The following is a 22,904-nucleotide window of genomic DNA, read 5'->3' as shown; positions in this document are numbered from 1 at the left end:
ATGTGGACATCTCTTTCTAAGTTAAAAATGGCTTGGATATTAGATCAATGTTAAAGTAAATAAAAATTATTTCACAAAGACTCAAGCCTAAAACATTGAATGTGATATTAATGTTTTCCTAGAGTTAAATTCTCAAGCTTAATTTTACAAGTAATGCCATTCCTGAATTTGAAAAAGAAAAAGCAGCTACAACCATAGAGCAACTTTTAAAACTGATCAAGTTAAAATTTGGATTCATATTACATTTGATAAAGTAATTGGAGACAATTGTTATTTGTGGTATGGTTGAGCTATGTCCCAAATGGTAACTGTTGGTGCTACACCTTTGTAACTGTAAGAGCAAAAGTGATAACTACTCCATGTTAGTTTCTATATGCAACCAGGATAGAATAACAGAATTAGTAGACAAATGGAATGTTTTTTCACATGTACCTGATTTGGAGATGTGTTCAAATATATTCATGTTCCTAGACTGGCAGGATGTTTCAAGTCTATGAGTTGCTTTTATGTTAGTGTTATGTTTGTAAGTTTCTTGAATTATAATTTCGGAAAATATGATATTAAAGTGTCGCTGATTTTTGGAATGATATCTAGTTTTCCTGACTTATTGATCAAAACTATGAAATAATACAGATTTTTGTCTAGAAAACAACTTACTGGGATAACCTGAACATTCAAACCCAAAGATAATGGTCATGTGGCTAGGCTGCAACTAGGCTTGGATCTCTACTGATTATCACCAAATCTGATCATTTAAAAATGGTGGCTTTCACATTTAAATTTCTTCCAAATATTCTTAGTCCTTGGAACTTGACTCTTCAGACTTTGCTTTCAGATAGCATCCAATATCTCAATGTCTGTTGTACTATTACCAAATTCAAATAAAAAAGAGCAGCCTACATAATATATCTTTTTCCTTTTATCATACAAGTTGATTTTAAATGACTAAAGGCTAAAATAATGAACATAGTCTTGTGTGTGTGTGTGTGTGTGTGTGTGTGGTTACATGTTGTTGCTCAGTCATTTTAGTTGTGTCTGACTTTTTGTGGCAAAGGTATTAGAGTGGTTTGCCATTTCCTTCTCTGGCTCATTTGGCAGATGAGGAAACTGAGGCAAATAGGTCCAGTGACCTGACCAGGGTCACATAGCTAATAAGTATCTGAGGTCAGGTCTGGACTCAGGAAGATGAATCTTCCCGAGTCCCAGGCCCGGCACTCTATCTTTACATCACAAAAGAGTCCTGCAGGCACCACCTTTCAAAAACAGAGAATAATTGTTAGGGATTTTCACACCTACAATGAACCTTAAAAAACAAAAACACAGAAACAACAAGCAAAACAATCTCTCACTGTTAGTTCTGAGAACCAGGTATTAAACATGTTTTGTTGCTATGACAGAAATCCCATAATAGTCTAAGGCTGTTGGTGCACCTTACTGTTTTAGAATTGAAGTTTTACCTGACCCAATTCACGTCCCCACAGGAGCAAAGCAGGACTGTTAATCTGTCCTAGACTCATAAAATCAAGGCTAGGACAAGGGATCTAGAACCCGCTACTGATGTGTGCTTTCTGTTCTGCAGAAAACTATATTCAACAACCTATAAATCTCACCAGGTTTCTAATGTTTCCATGCAATAGTTTTATATAAGTCACATCCTGTGACTTATATAAAAGGGCTAAACAATATGAAAAAGAAATGATGTAGTTCTTTACAAAGTCAGCATAAGGCTGTGAGCCGGTTTGTCTAAATGCAATTGATAGCACAGAACAACTTGTTCATCATAAAAATCTGTGATTTCAAGAGCAAAGGAGTGTTCCTAGCAGCCACAAAGTGAGGCTGCAATCGACCCTGAATGAAAAAGACAGAAAACGAGATTCCAGGATGTCCTCTAGGCAGCTGGCAGACAGGATGTGACACCAATATCTTATCTTGTTCCAGACTCAATTAAAGGTTGAAAGAACTTTCAGTATGGCTATGCAATTTGGATGCTGCCCCCCCTTCCTCCCAAAATGTCACATCTGTATTCACAAGCGGCTCACATTAAATAGCAAGTTAGACCACCAACAATGAGGTCCTGAGATACAGCCAGTCTACTAGCCCTGGAGCAACACAACACCCAGGTAGAATAAAGGCTTGAATAACGAACTGAAACCTCACTATGAAAGGCCTGTGTAGGGAGAAAACCCAGATAATCTTGGCTCAGAAAGAAAGACACAGCTATAAGGATTCTGCTGCAAGACAAAATCTGTACAACAGAATCGATCAAATGTCCCTGTTCTTTTAGAAGTCTGTGTCTATAGTGAGGATGGTATGTTATCGTATTCTGTAAAAACAATGGACCAACAATACCAGCACACAAGAGGACTGCTAGCACAGGTTCTTTGATCTGCTTTTCTAAGGAAAGCAACTTTAAGGGGTTTACAATCTTAATTTAATTAAAAATACACATATCATTCACTTAGTTCAGGGAAAAAACCAGCACCCTGAACTCCAGAAAGTATACAAATAGAAATTAGAAGCATACATTATATAAACAGAGTAAATAAACATAAAGCAGTAGACAGGCTTCTAACCGTCTAACTATAGCAATACATACAGTGACCAGAGAGAGAAGCATCAACATCTGGGTTTTCAGAGCCAGGGAACTGTATGACGGCTACCCAAAGTCGTCTGGCCAAATCACATGACATTCTTCCAGTGAGTGAGAGCCCCACCAAAAAACACCAACCTCAGATCTTATATACCCTTCTCAAGGTCAGAGGGTGTCACAACCATTCACAACTGAAACCCATGTGACCTAGGCTTTCTTGTGACTTTAGCAGGTCATCAAAGACTCTTGATTCAACCAAAGAAACAAAGGCAAGACTCATCAAAGGTACTTGATTACCTTACTGCTGAGAAGCACTCAAACAAAAAACAGCAAAAAGTCGCACTTTGCTTGCCATTACATTTGAAAGGCAAGACTCAAAGGTATTTGATTACCTTAGCATTCCAAAAGAGAAAACAGTAAAAAAAAAAAAAAAAGTCCCACCCTTCTTACCACTACATATTCCTGCAACTATATTTAAATGTAACATAAAGCAGTACTAAAATTTAAGTTCTTCCAAAGCAAAAACCCTTTTCAATAATTGTACAAACTAGGAAGATTAATTATTTAATTATGAAGATGATAACACATTTATACAGTGCTTTACTCTTATGTATATATATGTACATTTACATATATACATGCATACATATGTACAGACATATGTAATATGATTATGTGTGTGATTGATACATGTATGTCTATGTACATAGGCATATATATACATACACATGCATATGTAATATGTAAAAATATAATCCTGGTAAAATCCTATAAGTAATACAAAGATTTTTTTCTTTGAGAGATGAAGAAACCAAAGCTCACCAAGGTAAAATGATAAACCCTAAGTCACATAAGCCTGTAAGTAGCAAATAATTCTAGGCGTCTCAAGTAGGCCTTCTGCTCACAAAGCCAAGTGTGTTGCTTCCACCACAGTTCTCTAAGATGAGGCTGGTATGTGAATTAACAGCAACAAATCAAAGAAGGCCACTTCATTTGTACTAACTAGGACGGTACACATCTGACCTAATTCGATTGTTTTTATCACGGAACCCCTGTATTCTATCTTCTCCCAGCTCTGTTGTCAGAAAGAAAATACCATAAATCATTAAGCTCCTGGAAACATCCCAAGGGATTACCAAGCAAAATGAACACCATTCCACAATTAGTCATTTCCACAAGGGACATGATGAAAACAAACATCAAGAAATATAGCTCTCTAAGAACTCCCTGCTTCCAGGCTCCCATACTAAGGCACAGGTCAAACCACACCATGTGCCAAAGTCAAGCACAGAACTTCCTCCTCATGACCCTCACTCAGAAATACTCCAGTATCACTTAATAACAAGTGCCTTTCTCTTCCGTCCTGGCTCTGCCTGTTTGACTTGTATACGAACCCAGGATGAGGAGGAGGGGGTGAAAACAAATGAGGCTGACATGCCCAAAAGTGCTAAACAAGGGAGACCACCCAACGACGCTAGAGCAGAGCAGAGGACACCATCTTCAGCTTGATACCCTGCTATTCACCCTTTGCGCCGGGCTCTTGGGTGACTTACCTTAGCAACAGACCTTCTCAGCTTCCTCTCTACCATCCTCAGATACACTTATATCTAACCAACATCAGCTTCAGACCCAAAAAGATTCAGGAAGCCATTTTAATCCTCTAAAGTTTACCCAACTTAGGATGTAGCTATCAGGAATTCCATCTTTTATTACTTAAGTCTTCTGGGCAAAGGACTTCTAATGCAAAAACCTCTGGTATAAGCATCCATATAAAGCAGTGTGTATGTGTGTGTGTTTGCATATATATATGTGTATGTGTACACACACAAACACACACATAGACACATCCCCTTGAGGGAGGTGGGGAGTGATAACTTGTGATTTAATTAGTATAGATATCTATACCAGAAATGTCTCCTACCAATGCAGGTCAGCACTGGCTGTAAAACATGTAGTCTCAGAGAGTAGTCTTGGGCATTAAGAGTTTAAATCAATCAATTGATGGACAATTGATAAACATTTATTAAGGGCCCAATATGTGCCAGGCACTGTGCTAAGTACTAAGAATACAAAAAGAAGCAAAATACAGTCCCTATCTTCAAGTAATTTACAATCTAATGATTAAGTAACTTGCTTAGGATCCTACAGCTTGCATGTTTCAGAGGTGAACTGAAACCCAGGTCCTCTTAGCTTCAAGACCAGCTTTCTACCTACTCTGCCTTGCTGCCCCATGTTTACATATTATATATGTCTATATGTGTCTAGAAGTACACTTGAGAGGTAGCACAGCCTGGTGAATAAAGAGCTGGCACTGATGTCAGGAAGCCCTGGTTGGGAGTCCTGCATCTGAAAAATACCAGGCTGTGTAACCTTGGACCATTCAGTTATCTATCAGTGCCCCAGGCAACTTAATGGACTAAGAATTGCAGAGCAGGCACTGAATTTCTGCCAGGGAAGGAGTTTTCTACATGGGAGTTCCAGAAAAAGAGGTATCAAACACTTGGCCCTGAAACAACCTTAGGTGGGGGTCCCAAATCAGATAAGGGAAATGTTTGACAAAATAAATAAAAATGTAACAAAATGCAGATAATGTTAATTTGTGATTGTGTGTGTGTGTGTGTGTGTGTGTGTGTGTGTACCCTCTACTCTTTGAACCAATTCCAATAAGAGTGAAGTTCAAGTAATGTGGCACATTGGATAGATAGTGGATAGAGTGCCAGGCCTGAAGTTGGGAAGACTCATCTTTCTGGGTTCAAATCTGGCCTCAGACACTTAATAGTTGTGTGACCCTGGACAAGTCACTTCACCCTGTTTGCCTCAATTTCATATCTGTAAAATGAGCTGGAGAAGGAAATGTCAAACGACTCCAGTATTTTTGCCAAGAAATCCACAAACGGAATCATGAAGAATTGGGCAGAACTGAACCACCACCACCAAATAGGACTGTGAATGTATCCACTGTCTATCCACTGTGCCATCTAGCTGCCCTCCAATTATGATTACTATTTCCCTCCATCTTGTTTTCTTTTGTTTATCCTTCTTTCTTTTATCCTGGCCCTCCTCAAAAGTTTGTTTTAACTTCTGATCACTGAGTGCCTTAATCTGCCCTCCCTTTTCTCTCTCCCTCCCCCCCATATCCTCTTCCTTTTCCATTTGTCTGGTAAGACAGATTCCTATAATCAACTCTGTGTGTGTGTGTGTGTGTGTGTGTGTATGCGCGTGGCACATGTTTGAACCAATTCCAATAAGAGAAGGTCAAGCACTGCATGCTAACCCTCATTTTCCTCTTCATTTTAAAATCTCTTCTTTGTGTGCCTCTTTTACGTGAGAAAAATTTCCCTGTTCTGTCTTTCCTTTTCTCCTTCTCCCATTGCATACCTCTTTCTCCTCCCTTCATTTTTTTTTTAAAGAGATCATCAACATAATCGACTCACACCATGCCCTCTCTCTATGTCGACTCCTTCTAACTGCCCTAATGAGGATAAAGATATCAGGAGTAACATCTCCCCATATAGGGATGAAAACATTTCAACTTTATTGAGTCTCTTATTATTACTCTTTCACGTTTACCTTTTTATGCTTCTTTTAAGTCTTCTGTTTGAATGTCACATTTTCTATTCGGCTATGGTCTTTTTATCAAGAATGCTTGAAAGTCCTCTATTTCATTAAATATACATTTTGTCTCTGGCAGGATTACACTCAGTTTTTCTGGGTAGGTTATTCTTGGTCATAATCTTAGCTCCTTTGCCTTCTGGAATATCATATTCCAAGCCTCCTACTCCTTTAAGGTGGAAGCAGCTAACTCTTGCGTGATCCTGGCTGTGGCTCCATGATATTTGAATTGTTTCTTTCTGATTGCTTGAGGTATTTTCTCTTTGACCTGCCAGTTCTAAAATTTAGCTATAGTAACCCTGGGTAGGTTTCCTTTGGGGCTCTCTTTCCAGAGGTGATAGGTAAATTCTTTCAATTTCTATTTTACCCTCTGGATCGAAGATATTGGGGAAGTTTTCCTTGATAATGTCTTGAAATATAATATCTAGGCTATTTTTGATAACAGTCAGGTAGTCCAATAATTCTTAAATTATCTCTCCTTGATCTATTTTTCAAATACGTTGTTTTTCCAATGAGACACTTCACATTTTCTTCTGGTTTTTTTTTTTCATCCTTTTAACATTGTTTTATTGTCTCTTGATGTCTCATGGAGTCATGAGTTCCCACTTGCCTAATTCTAATTTTTAAAGGTATTATTTTCTCCAATGAGCTGTTGTACCTCTTTTTCCATTTGGTTAATTCTTATTTCTAAGAAGTTCTTTTCTTGAGAGAACTTTTATGCCTCTTTTCCCGTTAGGCCAATACTTTGTTTAAGGTATCATTTTCTTCAGAATTTTTTATTGTGCCTCATTACCAAGCCATTAATTCTCATCCCATAATTTTCTTACATCACCCTCATAAAATCTTTTCCCAATTTTTCCTCTCCCACTCTTATCTCTTTCTTTAACTCTTCCAGGAATTCTTGCTGATTTGGGATCCAATTAGCATTTTGCTTTGAGGCTTTGCTTGTATCTGTTTTCACACAATTGAAATCTTCAGAGTTTGTCTTGATCTTCCCTGCCATCATACTAGATTTTTATGGTCAAGTTCTTTTTGTTGTTGTTTGCTCATTTTCCCAGCCTATTTCTTAACTCTGAACTTTAAGTTAAAGTTGGGCTCTATTCACCTGGAGAGATGGGGAGACACTACGAAGCTTGAGGATTTTTCATGCTGATGTTTTCAGAGATATTTTTTGAGGTTTTACAAGTTTTTGGTGCTTCCAACATGGTGTGATCTGGGGATAGGTGTAGTCACCACTCTCCTGGTTTGTGCTCTGGTTTTTACCCAAGAAGGGTATTTGCTCCCCTGTAGCCACAAGTGCTAGCACTCCTCTTTCCTCTAGAACTGTGACCAGTGCCCTTGCTCTGACTGTGACTAGGTTCCCTGTTCCCTTGTGACTGGCCACAAGTATTCCTTTCTGCCCTGGAACTGCAATCCAGAACATCTCTTAGCTGAGAGCTATCAAAATGTTGCTTCTGTTGATGCTATCACTGCCACCTCCAAGGCCCACCACTGGTGATCCTGCCATTCATCTACCCCAGTATCACAGACCTCTCCTACTTACTTCCTAAGTTGTTTTAGAACACTGTTTAGAACAATGTCTCTTTGACCTTTGATTGATTCTGCTGCTCCCAAATTTGATTTGAGGCACTTATTGTAAAGCTATCTGGAGGGGGAATGTTGACAGAGTTTAGCTGGGTCATGGGCTAGACTCTGCCATATTTTTTCCACATCTGAGGCAGGATCTTGAACTCAGGTCTTCCTAAGTCACTGTGCGGTAACATACCCTACAAACACTTTGGTTGTAATTTGGCAACAACAATTATTTACGGTACTTTTAAAATTTAAATATTTTTTAACTGTCTGAAAGGCTATACTGCATGTTTCTCTGATGAAAATTTCTAGTAAAAATTAATACAGACCATGAACAATTTGAGCTGAGCTCCTATTTCAACATTTGAGCAAATTTCCAAGGTCTAGTGTTTTTATACCCTATTGGGGCCTTTTTAATGGAATTTGAGTCAAATAAACTTTAAGAGCAGTTATTTTGATTCAGCACAATAATCCAAAAATCACTGAGGTAAGAGCTTTAAAACAAAAGACTAAGCATTTCTCAAACGCCAATAAAATATTACATTCAGCATGATAAGTTGGTCAAATAAAGCATACACTTTTCAACTATCCCAGTCAACATAACGTCTCTTACCTAACCTAGTACTGAAGTCTCTTCACAATCTGGCTCTAATAATCTACCTTGCCAGATTTGTCTGCCACAACATCCCCCCATATATTTCTACTCCAACAAAAATGTACTTTTACTTGCAGCTTAAAAACAATTTGGCCATTTCTTTGATCTTTCATACCCTCAAAAAAACCCTCCACTCTTCCTTCTGCCCCATTTCTGCCAGTAGGGATAGTGCCCTTCAAGACATGCCTCAGATGCCACTTTCATAAAGATGTATCATAGAATGCCTTGTTATATAAATGTATTTATACATATAATCTCCCCTCCTAGATTGTAAGTTCTTTGGCAGCAAAAACTTCTTTGTAGCATAGGACTTTGCACAGTCTAAGTATTATTACCTATCAAATGAATGAATGGATGGGTGCCTCTAAATAACCCTTCATATACTTTCTATTATAATTCTTAAAAATAAGCTTTGTTTTCAGACCATGACAACATGAAGTTTTTCTTCATGCACACTGCAAAACTTTTTATTGTTGAAAATGTCATAAAATATAGTTCCCTCAGTGGAAAAAAGAAGAAGGTTTTCTTGCCGTAAGAATGTTACAAAAAAAATTCATTTAAGTAACGGGTGTATTTATGGACTATGTGTCACTGAATTAATGCAATATTTCATCAAGTAAAAAAAAGAAGTACCACCTATGACTTAGTGCCATCAACTTGCATCTTTAAAAATACATAGAAAAGGTCCTCAATCAGGCTATATATTTGTCAGTCAAATTATAAACCCTTCTTTAAGTGAGAGGGCTAGATAGCACCTACATATTTTACCAAGGAGAAAAAAAAACTACCAAGGGAAAAAACCCTAAAATTTCAAGAAGTCAGAACTCAGTGTCCAACACTCAAATGTACCTATAAAACATATTTTTGAGAGAGGTGGGTCGGGGAGAGAGAGAGACGGAGGCGGGGGGGGGGGGGGGGAGAGGGAATGATAGAGAGGGAGGACAGGAAGGAGAGAATGAGGGAAGGGGAGAAGCAGTGAAAAGAGCACGGGCTATGGTTTAAATCTGGTTTAAATTCTAGCTTTTAGTGTGACTTTAGGTAAGTCAACTAACTATACCGGGCATTTGTTTCCCAAGTGATAAAATAGGGAGGATTAGGTGACATGTGAGGTCTCTTCCCATGCTAAAATGTTGATGTGCACGCAGTGCCAAATTTCTGTGTATTCTATTTTCCAAAATCAAATAAATATAGTAGATGTCATAAATAATACCTGTAATTCAGTTCAATATATTATGTATTGTGCAATGAATTATCATCTTAGGAGGAAGTCAGAGGAAATCGAAGAAGAAAATTAATTTTATAGCATCACAAAAATGGGGAAGGTAATTTGGAACAGTTCTAATCATTTGTAATCAAAGGCATATTCTGCATTTATTAAGAGCCTATTCTATGCCAGGCACAGTTTAAAGTGCCAGGGATACAAAGACAAACAAAACAATCTCTCTTGCTCACGCTTATGGTCCAATGGGAGAGACAAAAGACAAACATCTATGCGCAAACAAGCTACATGCAGGATAAATGAGGGGTAATCAGCAGATGGAAGGCACTAGTATTAAGGGAAATCAGAAAAATACTTCCTGTTTTTTAAAATTTATTTATTTTTGGTTTTCAACACTTACTTCCGTAAGTTTTAAATTTTTCCCCCCAAAATCTTTCCTGTTGAAGGTGAGATTTTAGCTAGAACTTGAAAGTCAGGAGGTGGAGATAGAGGACGGGAGTCCCAGGCATAGAATTCTACCACAGAAGGCAGTGGGGGATAGTAGAAAGGATACTAGCTCTAGAATTAAAGAACCTGTGTTCAAATTCTGCCACTCTGATGCTTACCACCTGTGTGACTTTGTGCTAGTAATTTAACCTTCCTGGGCCTCAGTTTCTCCCTCTGTAAAATGAGGAGGTTGACCTAGATAGCCCCTAAGGCACTTTCTGGTTCTAAATCTACAATTCTATGCTCTACCCAATTGCAGCAGAAGTCTTCTTTTAGTTTTTAAAATATTTTTTGGACACCAATACCACGTCCAGGCTGTCCATGTCTTATCCCTCTCTTTGTAGGACCAGGTCACCTCCTTGTCCAATCACACATGTCCTTGATGAGATTTTTCTTGCTTACACAAGGTATCTACTAAATGATGAATATTCAATGATGCTGTTTTCTACTACTTTTAAGGGTCACAAAAATAAACCCACCACTTTGGAATACTACCAGATATCTGATATTTGATACTGTAATCGACACACAACTCTTCCTTGCATCAATCCATTACTGGGCAAAAATGCTTCCTCCTACATCTACAAGTTCCCTCGGGACAGAAAAAAAGCCTAGTGGTTTCCATCCTAACTGGTCCATTTTCCAATAAAGGCTACAACTGTTCTCCCTTTAATCTTTTCAGGTCTTTACACTGTTTCAGATTGAGGCTTGCTCTATACATGCCCTTCACTTAATTATAACTGGCAAAGTATCAACCAGGGCAGCTGGGTGGTACGGCAGATAGAGGCCCAGGCCTAGAGTGAGAAAGACTCATATTCCTGAACTCAAATCTGGCCTCAGACACTTACTAGCTGTTTGACCCTGGACAAGTCACTTAACCCTCTGTGCCTCAATTTCTCATCTGTAAAATGAGCTAGAGATGGAAATGGCAAATGGCACCAGTATCTTTGCCAAGGAAACCCCAAATAGGGTCATGGAGGGTTGTATATGACTGAAAAGTAACTCAACAACAACAATGAAAGTATCAGATATTTGAATATTCTTCCTTTACTGGAGAAAGAGGAAAATGATTCACCCTGTTGCTGAAGGCTATTTGAAAAAGACAGCTGTGACTTAGGGAACTTTTTAAAAAAATTACATCAGGAAATAGCACTTCAACAAGAAATCCCGAAGTATGTGAGAATACTATCGAGCAGTGGTTCCCACACTTCCATGTCACTTTCAAAGACTGAAGAACCCTGAATAACGCAATGATCGACTACGATTTTGGATCACCAATAGAAAAGCATTTTATCATCCACCTCAAAAAGAAGAGATGGGCTAGAGATGCAGATGACACATTTGTTCTGATGTCTTTGTTACAAGGATTTTGTTTGTTGCTTTTTTTCCCAGTGGGAGGACGCTTGTTTAGAAGGGAAATAGTAATGCTTGGTAATTGGGGAAAAAGATAAAATACAAATTAAAAAAAAAAAAACTATTGATTAATAGTTCCCAAACTTTCAAGTCACTTGGTTTTGACAAGAAATCCCCAAAAAAGACTATACCCAACTTATTTAAAAATGCCTAGCAGAATTAATATGACTAGTGCTACTTTTCATGAAACACCAATTCAATATAATTCAATAAATATTATTAAAGTCTTATTGTGCATTAGGAACAAAATAGAGACACAAAATTTATATTGCCTTGGACCTGACTTTAAGAAAGTCTTTCTGTGATTTAATCAGTGTGGCTATATACTCTGTTATCACAGATTAGTAGACAGCTTTTTTGAATTGCTATAACCAAAAAAAATCACCACCTGATGGCTAACTTTCTGATAATAAGTATCAATGAACAGAATAAGGCTGCACTTGGATGACAGGCCTACAATCTATCACTTGGCCGGCTCTCTAAGCCTGTCCTGTGTGGTACCCAAGTTAGACAGACCTTGGAAGATACATAGTGTTAATAGTACCCAGAAGTGATTATCTAGTCCAGTGATTATCTAATCTGCCTCAAGGCCACATGTGTCCCTCTAGGTCCTCAAGCGCAGCCCTTTGACTGAATCCAAACTTCATGGAACAAATCCCCTTAATAAAGGAATTTGTTCTGCAAAACTTGGATTCAATTAAAAAGCCACACCCAAGGACCTAGAAGGCCACATGTGGCCTTGAGGCAGCAGGTTCCCCAACCCTGACTTAGGCTCTGCTTGAAGGCCTCCAATGTCAAGTAGCCCACTTACCTGCTCAGGCAATCTGTAACATTTTAGGAAAGCTCTAACTGTTGGGAAATTTTTCTTTATATTTCAACCTAAGTCTGCCTCACTATAACTTTCACCCATTGATCCTCAGGAGACAAGGAGACCAAGTTTAAGCCTTACTCCACATGACAAACCTTTAAGTACTTGAAGACTGCTATTATATCCTCAAGTCTCCTCTTCTCTAAGCCCAACAGTCCTGGTCCATCCAATTAATCCTCATTTGGCATAACTGCTATTTTGCCCATCATTCCAGTCATTTTTCCTCTAGAATCCATAGGGGCTCTTATTCTGGGGCCTGTGAATTTTTTATGACTTTGTTGATGGCAGACCCAAGATGGCAGACTAGAGGCAGCCACACAGCTGAACTCTCCCAACCTTTCCCTCCAAAAAACATAATGGCTCAAATAAAATTTTGGAGCGGCAGAGACAACAAAGAGTTGTAGTACGGTATTTTCCTAAGCTAAGAAAACTTAAGAGGTCAGCAGAAGTCTATGACACTAGGGTAGATGTCTGGTAGAGGTTTGTTCAGAGCCTACATACGGCTACAGAAACAGTGACTGAAGCAGCAGTAGCAGCAGCAGCAGCAGCTTGAGGGAGCTCTTGGACCAGAGGTAGAGGCAGAGGAGGTGGGGTGTCAGACAAATGGTCAGAAAGAGATCATAGGGGACCCTTTATTGGCACTGGGTACAATTGACACTGACTGGCTATTACGCATGTGCAGTTCTGGGTCATAGTTCCAGGGTGGAGAGCAGTCCTGCGGGTCAGTCACAAGGGGACAAGGGCCATGGTCACAGTTCCAAAGCAAAGACTCATGAGTGCTACTTCATGCAGCTGCAGGAGACCAGGGGCCCTTTCTGGATACCACACGTACACATCAGGAGAGCAGTGATCACACCTCTCCAAGGATCATACCATGTTGGAAGCACCAAAAACTTGCGGACCCCCAAAAGTAGCTCTGAAAGCAGCAACATGAAAAAGCCTAGAGCTTGGCACAGCTCCAACCTACCTCAAAATGAACAGAGTCCAACTTTAACATAAAGTTCAAAGTCAAGAAATAGGTGGGGAAAATAAGCGAACAACAACAACAACAAGAATAACAACAAAAAGAACTTGACCCTAAAAGACTACTATGGTGGCAGAGAAGACCAAGACACAAACTCAGAAGAATTCAACAACGTGAAAAATAGCTACAAGCAAAGCCTCAAAGAAAAATGCTAAGTGGACCCAAAGCCAGCAATAATTCCTGAGTTAAAGAAAGAAATGAGAGTGAGAAAGGGAAAAGAAATGAGAGTAATAAAGGAAATTATGAGATGAAAATTAACACCTTGGTAAAGAAAGAACAAAAAATTCTGAAGGAAAAAAATACTTTAAAAACCAGAATTGCTCTAATGGCAAAATGGTATAAAAATTCACTAAAGAAAAGAACTCTTTCAGGATAAAAATTGGCCAAATGGAAAAGGAGATAGAAAAACTTACTGAAGAAAGGAACTCCTCAAAGACAAGAACTGGCCAAACAGAAAAAAAAAAGGTAGAAAAACTCACTGAAGAAGATAATTCCTTTAAAAAGTAGAATTGGGCAAATGGAAACTAATGATTCCATAAGACATCAAGCAACAATAAAACAAAATGAAAATAATGGAAAAATAGAAGAAAATATGAAATATCCCATTGGAAAAGCAACTAACTTGAAAAATAGATCGAGTTGAGATAATTTAGGAATTACTAAACTAGCTGAAAGCCATGGTCAAAAACAGCCTGGACATTATATTTCAAGAAATTATCAAGGAAAGTTGCCCCAATATCTTAGATCCAGGGGGTAAAATGGAAATTAAAGGATCCACTGATCATCTACTAAAAGAGACCCTGAAATAAAAACTACCAAGGACAACTATAGCCAAAATGGAGAGCCCCCAGGTCAAGGAGAAAATACTTCAAGCAACCAGAAAGAAACAATTCAATACTGTCATGGACTCATAGCCAGGATCACACAAAAGTTAACTGCTTCCACCTTAAAGGAGTAGGGGGCTTGGAATGTCATACTCCAGAAGGCAAAGGAGCTGAGATTACAATCGAGAATCATCTACCCATCAAAACTGAGTGTAATCTTTCTGGGGACAAAATGGATTTCTAATGAAACAGAGGACCTTTAAGCATTCCTGATGAAAAGACCAGAGCTGAATAGAAAGTGTGACATTTAAACAGAAGACTCAAAAGAAGCATAAAAAGGTAAACACGAAAGAGTAATCATAAGAGGCTCAATAAAGTTAAACAGTTTACATTCCTATATGGGAAGATGGCACATGAAACTTAAAGCTGATCATATTTAGGGCAGTTAAAAGGAGTTTACACAGACAGAGGGCATGGGTTTGAGTTATGTTAGAATGGTCTCCAAAAAAAGAATGAAGGGGGAAGAAAATGGTATGCAATGGGAGAAGGAGGAAGGGAGAGGCAGAATAGGGAAAATTTTCTCTCATAGAAGAGGCACACAAGGAAAAACTTTTATATTGGAGGGGGACATGGGAGGTGGCAGGCAATGCTTGAACCTCATTCTCATCAGAATTGGTTCAAAAGAAGGATACACACACACACACACACACACGCACATGCACATACACACAGTTATGTATAGAAATATAACTTATCCATAGGGAAAGAGAAGGATAAGGGGATAAAAGAAAGGGACAGATGATAAAAAGGAGGGCAGATAAAAACAGGCAGTAGTCAGAAATAAAATAAACTTTTGAGGTAGGACAGGATAAAAAGAAAGAGAGAAAGAAACCAAAGAAAATGGGATGAAGGGAGAAACACTGTTAGTAATCATAATTGTGAATGTGAACAGAATGAACTCATCCATAAAATGGAAGCAGATAGCAGAATGGATTAGAAACCAGAATCTGACAATATGTTGTTTATAAGAGACATATTTGAAACAAAGACATACACAGAGTTAAAAGAAAAGGCTGCTACAGAATCTATTATACCCCAGCAACCGTGATCTCAGACAAAGCAAAAAGCAACAAGAGACTTAATTAAAAGAGATAATCAAGGAAACTAAATTTTGCTAAAAGTTACCATAGAAAATGAACAGTAATAGCAAAGAATTTTTACAGCAAGTTTCTCTGATAGGGACCTCACTTCTCAAATATATAGTGAATATAGTACTCAGTGAAATTTATTTTTAAAAAATGGGAGCAATCCCCAAATCAATAAATGATCAAAGGATATGAACAATTAGTTTTTAGAAGAAGAAATCAAAGTTATCATCATTTGAAAAAATGCTCTAAAATCACTATGGATTAGAGAAAGGCAAATTAAAACAATTCTGAGGTAACACTTCACACCTATCAGAAATGACAAATGCTGGAGGGATGAGGGAAAAACTGGTATACTAATGAACTACTGGTATAGTTGTGAACTAGTCCAACTGTCCTGGAAAACAATTTGGAAGTACGCCCAAAGGGCTATAAAGCTGTGCATGCCCTTTAACCCAGCAATACCACTACTAGGTCTGTACCCCAAAGAGATCAAAACAAAAAGGAAAACCTACATGTACAAAAATAGTCCTAGCAGCTCTTTTTGTGGAGGCAAATAACTGGAAGTCCAAGGGATGCTTATCAATCAGGGAACAGCTGATCAAGTTGTGGCATGTGATTCTGATGGAGTAATATTATGCTGTGGGAAATGACAAGGAATGAGGTTTCAGAAAAATATGGCAAGATCTGTATAAACTGATGCAAAGTAAAGTGAGAAGATTCGGGAGATCATTGTGCACAGTAACAATAGTGCTGTACGATGATCAATTGGGAAAGACTTGGCTATTCTGATCAATATGGTAATCCAAGACAATTTCAGGGAACTCATGATGAAAAAACGTCATCCATCTCCAGAGAGGGAACTGATGAACTCTGAGTACAACCTGAGGTATGATTTTCTTGTCTTCTTTATATTTTTTGAAATATGGCTAATGTGGAGATATGTTGTACTTGATTTCACATGTATAGCTGATATCATATTGTTTGCTTTCTCAGTGGGTGGGAGAGAGGTATGGGACAAAGGGGGAGAATTTGAAACTCAAAATTTAAAAAGAAAAGAATTTTAAAAATAAATGATACATATTTTTTAAAAAGATTGTTGATAACTATGTGTCAATATAATTGGCTTCCTTTTCAATCCTACATATTCTATTTAATGTACTTAAAACCATTATTCTGAGAGGGGCCCATAGGCTTCACCAAGGGTCCTTGACACAAAGATTCTGAAGAACTAGAGCAGTCTAGATATACTCTAGTTTCTCAATATCCTTTCTGAAATATAATAGTCTGAGCCAAAAACCAACACTAGAAAGAGCCTGACCAAGCCACAGTGCAGTGGGACAAGACTGTCACAAACCTTGTTCTGGAGGCTGTGCCTCTATTTCTGTAGCCAAGGATTATGTCAGTTTTCCTGGCTGCCCTTCACCCTAGTGACTCATTTTAATGCTTCGCAGTCCACCAAAACCCCAAATCTTTTTTCACGGAAATTGCTGTCTTGCCATGACAGTATTCTTGTTATAGCATTCTACCTGGATAGCCTTTGAAAAGATAGGGGTCCCTTCATGCATCAGCGAGACATTGGAGTGAGTCTTAATTCATGAAATGCCCCTAGTTATTTAAATAAGACACTAAGATATTCATGGGCAGCTCCTTCACCACAAGTCAGCTATTGCTGTTGGGCATAATGTCATCCAGCTACATGGCAATTACTGAGAAAGAATTTTCCCATGTGTGTCTATACTTGAAAAAAAAGGCAAGATAGCTTTAAAGGTCATTAACAGAAGTATTTTATACATCACAGAATGGAGTTGTTATTCCTTATAATTTTCTGTGTTGCTCCCTCTGTCTTTTTTGCATATTTTTGGGTCTCTTTATGTCTGCATTTAACTCTTTAGACTCTGTTAACTTCCTTATGACTGCCCCTCCCTTGTACACTTCCCCCACCACTCTCCCCAGATCTATTCCTTCCCTTCTCCTTTAAGAGGCTAGAATATGGAACTGGAAATAATGTTTATATTTGCTACACTAAAAAAGACAAGCAAAAACAAAAATACCCTATGAAGCCAAAACCTGTTATAGTACTAATGTGGAAATTTCCTTGATTAATGTAGATCATGACCTATCTATAACCAATCTAACAAGTTGCCTGAGGCCTTGAAGGGGAACCAACTTGCCAGCGATCACTCAGGGGATAAAAGGTGAGATCTGAACCCACAGCTACAAGTTCTGACTTCTGTCCATTACGTCACACAGCCTTAGAGAAACAACTGAACATTTTTACAGATGTGGTCATCAATTAATCTTTTTTTTCCTGTGAACCACCGATAGGAAAAATGCTCCAATTCTTACCATCATATTATAAACCACATGAGCTCCTTGAAAAAAGAGATGGTCTTTTCTATTCGTATCTCCCAGCACTCAGAATAGGGCTTTGTACATAGGAAACACATTAAGAAATTTTTTTTATTCATTCATTCACTCAGAGTAAAGAGCATACCAAGTGGATGGCCCTCAAAAAGCACACTCTGAGGACCCAGTGCTCAAGCAAGCCCAAGTTACACCTAGGCAGGTTGAATGTTCCAAGTTTGACTGAACTGGTCAATGAGGCCATTTCAATGTGAAGGGAAACTTTCACAATGTGAAAATAGTTTCACCTCAAGCTCAAAAGAGAAATAAACTCAGGGTTAGGTTTCATGCCTATCTTGAGTGCTGGAAGTTTTGATTCACTCTGGACTGAACGGGAGAGGCAGGAATGAATCACACCTCTCAGTTTCATTTTGATTTGGTTGTCTTGTGGAGACATTACTTGACACAATGACTGACCATCCAAACAAGAAAGGGAACAAAGGAGGAAGAGAGATCATTTCACAGCAACTCAATCTATGACAAAAATAATTAAAACTTTTTTTTCTTCGAGACAAAGGTGGGACATTGCATTTTCTTGGCTTTTATGTTTTATTGCAAGCAAGGTAGCTAATACTTCCTCTGAATTTAAAGAGAATATCACCATGTAGATATTGATAGGTTCAAGCTGCCCCTCCTGTAGGACCCAGTACAAGTGATCTAACCTCCCTCCTACTTCTTTTTTTCCATAAAAACGCATTTCTCCATGTGCCAAAGTACCAGCGGGGGTTACTATATAAGCTTGTTAAAAATATTTCATCCAGGTAGATCCATTATAGTCAGTTTCAGAAATTCTCAACAAATTGGAGAGAAAAAAACAAGTTATATTAATGAACAAGAGCAAATTATCTCATTTGCTCTAAGACAAAATATGACTCACCCCTAAGACCCCAAATCGCTCACAAAAGTTCCAACCACAGAGAAAGTCGATTTCAAAGTTGTGGTTAAGGATTACGATGGCATTTTCCTTCCCGTACTTGCCATAATCCTTGGGTTCGGTGTAGAGCGTGCACTGAGTACCTGACCACCATTCCAGCAGCATCACCAACTCTGGAACAAACCACAACAAATAAAGACATTTAGTGAATCTCTGGTGACTAAAAGTCATTTACACTGCTGAGTAGAACTGGACACCTTGCTTTGCAGTTCTACTTTAAAGGAAAACTATTCACTTTGGCTCAGGCAGGTCCAACTTGTATTTTGAAACATTCAAGTACAAGGGTTAGCTATAAAATGGTTTCATAGAAGCAGAAAGAAAAGACAGAACCTGTGTAATCATCTCCAGGGAGGTGGGTAGGGAGCCTTTGAGACATAAGCACTCATTCTCTGATTAAGCAACTGGGGAGAGACAATAAACCAGAAATCTTGGCTCCATCAATAGTATGTAGTCTCTTGTTTCTTGTGCTCTAGAAGAAGGCGGCGAGATGATGCATGACATTTTTTACATCCTGGAAAATGGCTAATTGGGATGCTTACAAACTCCATCAAAAACTACTAAGTACTCTATTTTTCTTTGCCAATTAGAACACTTGAGAGTGCTAGGAATAACAAAATGGAAGAGGAGTCAGAAGGTATACACATTGTTTATGAGACTTGAAGGAGAAGCATAAACAGACAGCAAAGGTGTTGGCAAGATGACTTAGAAACAGAAAATAGGAGTTCTTCCCTAAAATATTACTCAGATGTCTCCTTATGCTGGGGAAGAGATACTGCATTCTCACAGACTATGACAGGAGACTGCTAGATGCACTAGATGAACACCACCCTAAATCTGGAGTTCCTTAATCCACAACTGACAAGCAAGTTTTAGTAGTTGGGGATCACTAGAAACTCATGAAGACCTTCTATTAAGGCTTATGACATATATTGGTATAAAGGCAACCCACACCAAGGAAATCACAAAACTTCAGGAAGCATCAGGACCACAGGAAGTGATGTATTTATCACAATGTACCTGTTTAAGTAGAAGAGTAATTAATTAGAATTTTATTGTGATAACTATGATCCAGAGGCCCTCACAGAGGTTTAAAACAAAACAAAACATGGAACTTCTGGCTACATCTTAAAAAAAAAAAAAACTCAGGTCAATTGCTACTTTCTACATGGAGCCTTTCCTGACTGACCCCATGTACAATTGCTTGTGGGATTCTATATTTCAAGATGGAAGGACATTAGAGACCATCTATTCAACACCCTCATTTATATAAGGAAACTAAAAGCCAAAGAGGTATAACAACTTTCCACATGCACACAAAGTGATGACTCAAAACTACTTTTCTGTCCCCTGATACAGTGTAAGTTCCTTGAGGGCAAAGATTGTTTCATTTGTCTTTATATACCCTACATCCAGCTAGCATAGGGGGCTCTGATTGTGAATAGTTATCAGTCCACAAACATTTTTGACCACCTACTCAATGCCTGATGAATATTTGTTGACTGAAATCTATTCAGAGCCAGAAACCTACATAGTAGACTTATTTATAAGTAGATAATTCAGCAATGATAACTTTGAAAATTCTACACCACCTATGAAGATTATTTCATTATTAAAAAGCAGAAAGGAATATAGAATCCATATACTCCATTGCCTCCAAAGAGAAGTTTTTATGATCACTAGGTTATAAAGTACACTTTTATAGGGAGACAGAGTGAAGAGATCTGTAGAAGACATTTCTAACATTTCTGACTGCTCCTGACATTTCAATAACTCAAGAAACTGTTCCTTGACAGAATTTCCTAAGGTTCTTGGTGCTTTTTTCAGAATGATATATTAGGTAGGGAGAGAGATAGATTGACAGATATGGATAGATCAGTAGATAGATGGATGAGAGATAACTGACAAATATCAGATGATAGCTGGGATAGAGTTAGATAATTGGGCAGCTAGGTGGCACAGTGGCTAGAGTACCAGGCCTGGAGTCAGAAGCACCTAAGTTCAAATCTGGTCTCAGATATGTTTTACTAGTGTGACCTTGGGCAAGTGACTTGACCTTGTTTGTCTCAGTTTTTATATCTGCAAAAATGAGCTGGAGAAGAAAATGGCAAACCACTCTAGTCTCTCTACCAAGAAAACCCTAAATGGAGTCACAAAGTGTCACACATGACTAAAAAACACCTGAACAACAACAATAAAAAGGTGAATATGTAGAAACAGATAAATATCAAATGATAGAGGGACAGAGAAAGATAACTGATAGATGTCAGATGATATATAGCTAGACAGACATAGAACAGTAGATACATAAATGTCAGATGACTGATGGATTCACAATAGATGTCAGATGACAGATGGAGAGACAGGTAAATAAATTGACAGATGTCAAAAGAAAATGGATATAGATCAATAAATAGGTAGATGTCAGATAATGGATAGATACATGATAGATATCAGATGATAGATGGATAGGCAGAAGGACAGATAGACAGATACTACTGAACCCAAAGGATACAGCATTGATAGCTATTGAAAAGGTCCCATAACAAATACTGTCAGAAAAGTAGATGATTAAGAGTTGACTACAGACACTGAATTCCTATCTAACATTCCTGGATTTAATATGTGATTACTGTTACTATCTCCAAAGGAACTACACACCCCAAAGACCATGAGTTAATTGTACATGTTTGGCACGTAGCAGGAACAAAGGCAGCACAGCCAAAAATGATAGTATTTGGAAGCAGTCAGTTCCTATTACACCCACAACCTAAAGAAAAAAGACACACCACACTTCCCATTAACAAGCACTTATTAATCACCTACTTTGGGCCAAGCCATAAGAGAAAAAGATACTAGAGATACAAAGTAAAAACCATAGTATTCTCTGTCTTCAAGCAGGAGGGTGGATTAAATAAAGAAGTGTATACAAAACGGATATAATGTAACCTGGGGGGAAGACACTATCAGTGGGTGCACTGTTAAAGGTCTCATGCAGATGGTAGCACTTGAGTTGAGTCTTGAAAGAAACCAGAGACTTCGGGTGGCAAAGAAGAATCAAAAAGGGTTTTTCTAGAAGGTTTTTGTTTTGTGACTAGAAGAGACAGTATGGGTCTGGACTGTGGCTGTCCATAGACTGTCCAAGTAACCCAAATGAGAGCTAAAACATGGGACAATCTTTAGTAATCAGCTGCCAGAACAACAGAGGGACTTCGATCTGGTGCCTGATTAAAGTTTTCCTTACAATTATCACTAGGAGGAAGAAGATATGCTCCAGATGAAATCAGTATCTGAATATTGTAGCTACACATATGAAAGGTAATTCTATTGAACATTGAGAGTCTCTAGCTCTTCTCAGCAACACAGCAATCTAAGACAATTCCACAAAAGACTCATGATGGAAAGTGCTATCCACATCCAGAGAAAGAATTTTGGAGTCTGAATGTAGATTGCAGCAGACTATTTTCTCTTTTTTAGTTGTGCTTTTTTCCTTCTTATGGTTTTTCCTTTTTGTTCTGATTCTTCTTTAACAACATGAATACTGTGAAAATATGTTTAATAATATTGTACATGTATAGCTTATATCAGACTGCATGCCATCGGTGGGGGGTGGAGGGTGGGGGAGGGGTGGAAAGGGAAGGGGAAAATTTTGGAACTCAAAATCTTATAAAAGTGAATGTTGAAAACTAAAATATCAAATAAATTATTTTTTTTTTAAAAAAGGAACATCAAGAGTCTCTATAGAATACTGAATATCTCCCTAGAAAGAAAAGGCTATTTGTTATAAAGTTTGGGAATCCACTGGCAAACTACAGAAACAGGGATCCTTTGCCTACCCCAACTATTTAATCTTCGTCAATGGTGGTGAATTCTCAGTTTATGAGAATCTTAACCTCAATATATCCATTAAGTTGCAATACTTTTCCAAGAAATACCATGACAAATTTCCATGCAAACAAAATTCCCAACTCTTGGCTCTCCAATTGCAAGCAGTGCCCAGGATAGCAAAGTTCTAGGGAATCCAAAGAATATGGAGAGTCGTTTCAGGTTTACTGTAATTTATTAATAACAACATGACGTTTAAAAATTCCTCCAGCACACAGCATGACACAGAATCCCCATGGGTTCAACCACCAGATTATATCATTAACACAAGTAC

At 38.2% G+C, this 22,904-nt stretch overlaps 1 protein-coding gene across 1 annotated transcript in view; it reads right to left on the bottom strand.

Moving 5' to 3' along the window:
• AGPAT4 (1-acylglycerol-3-phosphate O-acyltransferase 4) overlaps nt 1–18,856 on the bottom strand; it is a 51,333-nt gene extending 32,477 nt beyond the window's left edge. Inside the window, exon 1 of the mRNA XM_036769443.1 lies at nt 18,692–18,856. Within this exon, the coding sequence (XP_036625338.1) occupies nt 18,692–18,853 (162 nt within the window). The 5' untranslated portion in view covers nt 18,854–18,856. The remainder of the gene's footprint in view (nt 1–18,691) is intronic.
• Between the last annotated feature and the right edge of the window lie 4,048 nt (nt 18,857–22,904).

Source organism: Trichosurus vulpecula, chromosome 7 (assembly GCF_011100635.1).
Source record: "Trichosurus vulpecula isolate mTriVul1 chromosome 7, mTriVul1.pri, whole genome shotgun sequence".
Taxonomy (NCBI): Eukaryota; Metazoa; Chordata; class Mammalia; order Diprotodontia; family Phalangeridae; genus Trichosurus; species Trichosurus vulpecula.
This window is presented reverse-complemented; position numbering and strand designations above follow the sequence as displayed.